This window comes from Aegilops tauschii, chromosome 2, assembly GCF_002575655.3.
Source record: "Aegilops tauschii subsp. strangulata cultivar AL8/78 chromosome 2, Aet v6.0, whole genome shotgun sequence".
Classification (NCBI taxonomy): domain Eukaryota; kingdom Viridiplantae; phylum Streptophyta; class Magnoliopsida; order Poales; family Poaceae; genus Aegilops; species Aegilops tauschii.
Window position 1 is genome coordinate 437,271,853 of NC_053036.3, and position 3,597 is coordinate 437,275,449.

Below are 3,597 nucleotides of genomic sequence, written 5' to 3' on the forward strand. Positions count from 1 at the left end.
ACATTAGCTTTACCCGGATGATAATTTATCGCGAGGTCATGATCCTTGACCAACTCAAGCCATCTTCTTTGTCGGAGATTCAAGTCGGGTTGAGTGAATATGTACTTGAGACTTTTGTGGTCAGTGAATATTTGGCACCGCTTGCCAATGAGATAATGCCTCCAAATTTTTAATGCATGCACAACTGCTGTTAACTCCAAGTCATGAGTAGGATAGTTTCCTTCATGTGGTTGTAGCTGTCTGGATGCATAAGCTACAACCTTGCCATCTTGCATGAGCACGCATCCTAGGCCTCTTCGAGATGTGTCGCAGTACATGTCAAAGCTTCGATAAATGTCTGGAAGCGTCAACACGGGTGCTGTCGTTAAATGATTCTTTAATTCATTAAAGCTCTTCTCACAGTCTTCAGACCATATGAATTTTTGGTCCTTCTTGAGCAATTCGGTCATTGGCTTAGCAATCTTGGAAAAGCCTTCAATGAATCGACGGTAATAACCAGCAAGCCCTAGGAAACTCCTGATTTTGGTTACTGTCGTGGGTGCCGTCCAATTTAGCACATCCTTGACTTTGCTTGGATCAACCGCGATCCCTTCGGCAAAGAGAATATCCTCCAAGAATCTGACTTGCTTAAGCCATAACCCACACTTGCTGAATTTTGCATATATAACTGGTGGTCACGAAGCCTTTGCAATACTGCTCAGAGGTGTTGCTTATGCTCTTCTTCTCCTTTAGAGTATATGAGAATATCGTCGATGAAGACCACCATGAACTTGTCCAATAAATCCATGAACACTTTGTTCATCATATGCATGAAGAAGGCAGGGGCATTTGTCAAACCGAACGACATAACTGTATATTCATACAAACCGTAACGAGTGGTGAATGCGGTCTTAGGAATATCTTCCTTCCTGATCTTGAGTTGATGGTGCCCGGTCCTTAAATCAATCTTGGAAAATATTTGTGCTCCATTAAGTTGATCAAACAAATCATCAATTCTCGGGAGCAGGTACGTGTTCTTTGTAGTGAAATCGTTGAGCTGGTGGTAGTCTACACACATCCGAAGACTACCATCTTTCTTGTCCACAAATATGGCAGGTGATCCCCACGGTGAAGAGCTAGGGCAGATGTACCCTTTCTTGAGCATCTCATCAAGTTGCTTTTTCAGCTCAACTAACTCGGATGAAGGCATCCGGTAATATTTCTTGTATATGGGTGTTGTCCCTGGAACAAGATCAATATCAAACTCGAGCTCCCGATCTGGTGGCATTCCTGGCAATTCTTCAGGGAATACATCTGGAAACTCACTGACCACTGGAATTAATTCCATGCCCGACATTATAGCTGTGAAAATCATCTCCTTCTTAGGCATGGTTCTGCGAGCTACAAACTTTGTTGCTTGTCTTGCCGGGTTTATTAAAGTGACTTCTCTTGTTGCATAGTTGATGCAGACCTGATGCTTTGTCAGCCAGTCCATTCCCAATATGACATCAAACCTTGCGGATTCAATTGCTACGAGGGTGGCAAGGAAAACAACTCCATGGACCTTTATTTCCAAGTCATGGCATACCATTTTTTTAGCGTGGATCCCGGGGATTGCACCATCATGCTTTTCTCAAGAAGAGAGCAAGAAAACTTGTTTCGGGCAACAAAACTCTGCCAAATAAAGGACTGGGAAGCCCTAGAGTCAAATAAAATTGTTGCAGGTATGTTATTAACAGGAAACATACCAATGAGCACTTCGGGCTTTTCTTGGGCTTCTTCGGCGGAGAGATGATGCACCTGGCCTTGGATAAGCTCTTGCTCGGTGAAGGATTCCATGTGATTGACTTGAGGCTTGAGGGGTGCATTTTGCTTGCCGTTCTTGGGACACTGCCTCGCATAGTGCTTGGTCTGTCCACAAGAGAAACATGCATTGCTACGCTGATAGTCCTCCCGTACAGGGTTGGTCACAATATTCTTGACTTGGTTGTTGGTATTCTACTGCCATGTTGGCTTGAACTCAAACTAAGGTTGCTGCCAGGTACGAGCCTTTTGAACCGACTGTCCATCCTTTTTGGGCTCGAACTTGCGTTTGCATCATCATACGCTGGCTTGTTATCATGAACGAGCTTGTGCTCCCTTTCTGTGATAAGAGCCTTGTTCACCAAAGTCTGGAAGTCGGGGAAGTCTAACATGCTGAGTGTGCATCGGAGGTGCTTATTGAGTTCTCCAAGGAATCGGTCGATCTTCCTTTCTTCGGTGGCCACATCATAGAGACAATAATGAGCCAAGTGATTGAACTTGTTCAAATATTCACTTACTGACAAGTTCCCTTGGGTGAGAGCGAGAAACTCACGCTGCTTGTCCTTCATAATACCGGCAGGAATGTGGTACTTGCGGAACTTGTCCTTGAATTTATCCCAAGTGATCTCATCGTCCACATGCCACATGGTTTTAGTATTGTCCCAGCAGATAGCAGCGGCTCCTTCAAGATAGTGAGCAGCGAATGGAACCTTATCAATTTCTTCGGTGCGAGCAATCTCTAGAATTTTCTCAATAGTCCGCAACCAATCGTCGGCTTCCAAAGGGTCGACAACTTGACTGAAACTGTGAGGCTTAGTCCTCTGAAAGTCTGACAGGTTGGAGTGTTTGCCATTCTGATTACCATTTTCCCCAACCATAGCCTGTACACTTCTTAGTAATTTAAGCAAATCTTGGTTTCTTCTTTCCTCGACCATTCTCATAATCTGCTCTGTGGTAGGTGGATGCGATGCAGGAGGTGGTGGTGGCTGATATGGTTCGGGGGAATGCCCCGCTTGTCGGGCTGAGCGACGAATGGGAGTATCGTCACCCCCATGACTGGTGCTACCTCCTCTTGCCAGGATAGCGCAAGCGCATAACCTTCCCTAGTTGGAGGCACCGGCAAGAGGCATAACAACAGACCGCGAAAGGGCCTGCCCATAAAGGCAAATGTGGTTGCACTGGGAAGCTCAATTTGGTGGTACCATGACTCGATCAACAACATGTTCAAGATGGACCATTATTAGGTTTCAACTTTGCAAATAAATATTTCCGAGTCATAGTATGCCATGAAAATGCACAATCTTCACATGCATCATTTCAACATAATGCCGGTATGCACTTACTCATGCTTATTATCATGTTACCCTACTGCATATCCTTAGTCATTCAACTAAAATACCACTGATAACATAGCAAGCATAGCATGAAATGAAACTAGCTCAAGTGATATTATTTGAATTTTCTATATGCATTAAAAAGGACCATATTGAAGTGAAAATCATAGTTAATGAATTGACACTCACTACAAAAGAATACACTTCCGTGATGATACGTGTTTGTCACAGTAGGTCATGTTTTCTGTCATGCATGTACATCCATGACGATTTTATGACAAAATCAAGATAGTCATACATGTGCTGTCGTAGAAGTGTTCCATGACATTACCACAATTATCATCACGGAAGTGTCCACTTCCATGACGATAAATCGCGCGTCACAGAAGTGCTTTCATCAAGGGTGACCGACACGTGGCATCCACCGTAAAGGGTCGCCGTTAAGCTATCGGGTTCCGGTTTGGATCCGATAACCCGTTAA

The 3,597-nt window shown here is 44.2% G+C and overlaps 1 protein-coding gene across 1 annotated transcript; it reads right to left on the minus strand.

The window, feature by feature from the left end:
* Positions 1-1,946: 1,946 nt before the first annotated feature.
* Positions 1,947-2,660, minus strand: LOC141041102 (uncharacterized). Its single transcript, XM_073507215.1, has one exon. It carries the CDS (start codon positions 2,658-2,660, stop codon positions 1,947-1,949), a length of 714 nt encoding a protein of 237 aa, XP_073363316.1.
* Between the last annotated feature and the right edge of the window lie 937 nt (positions 2,661-3,597).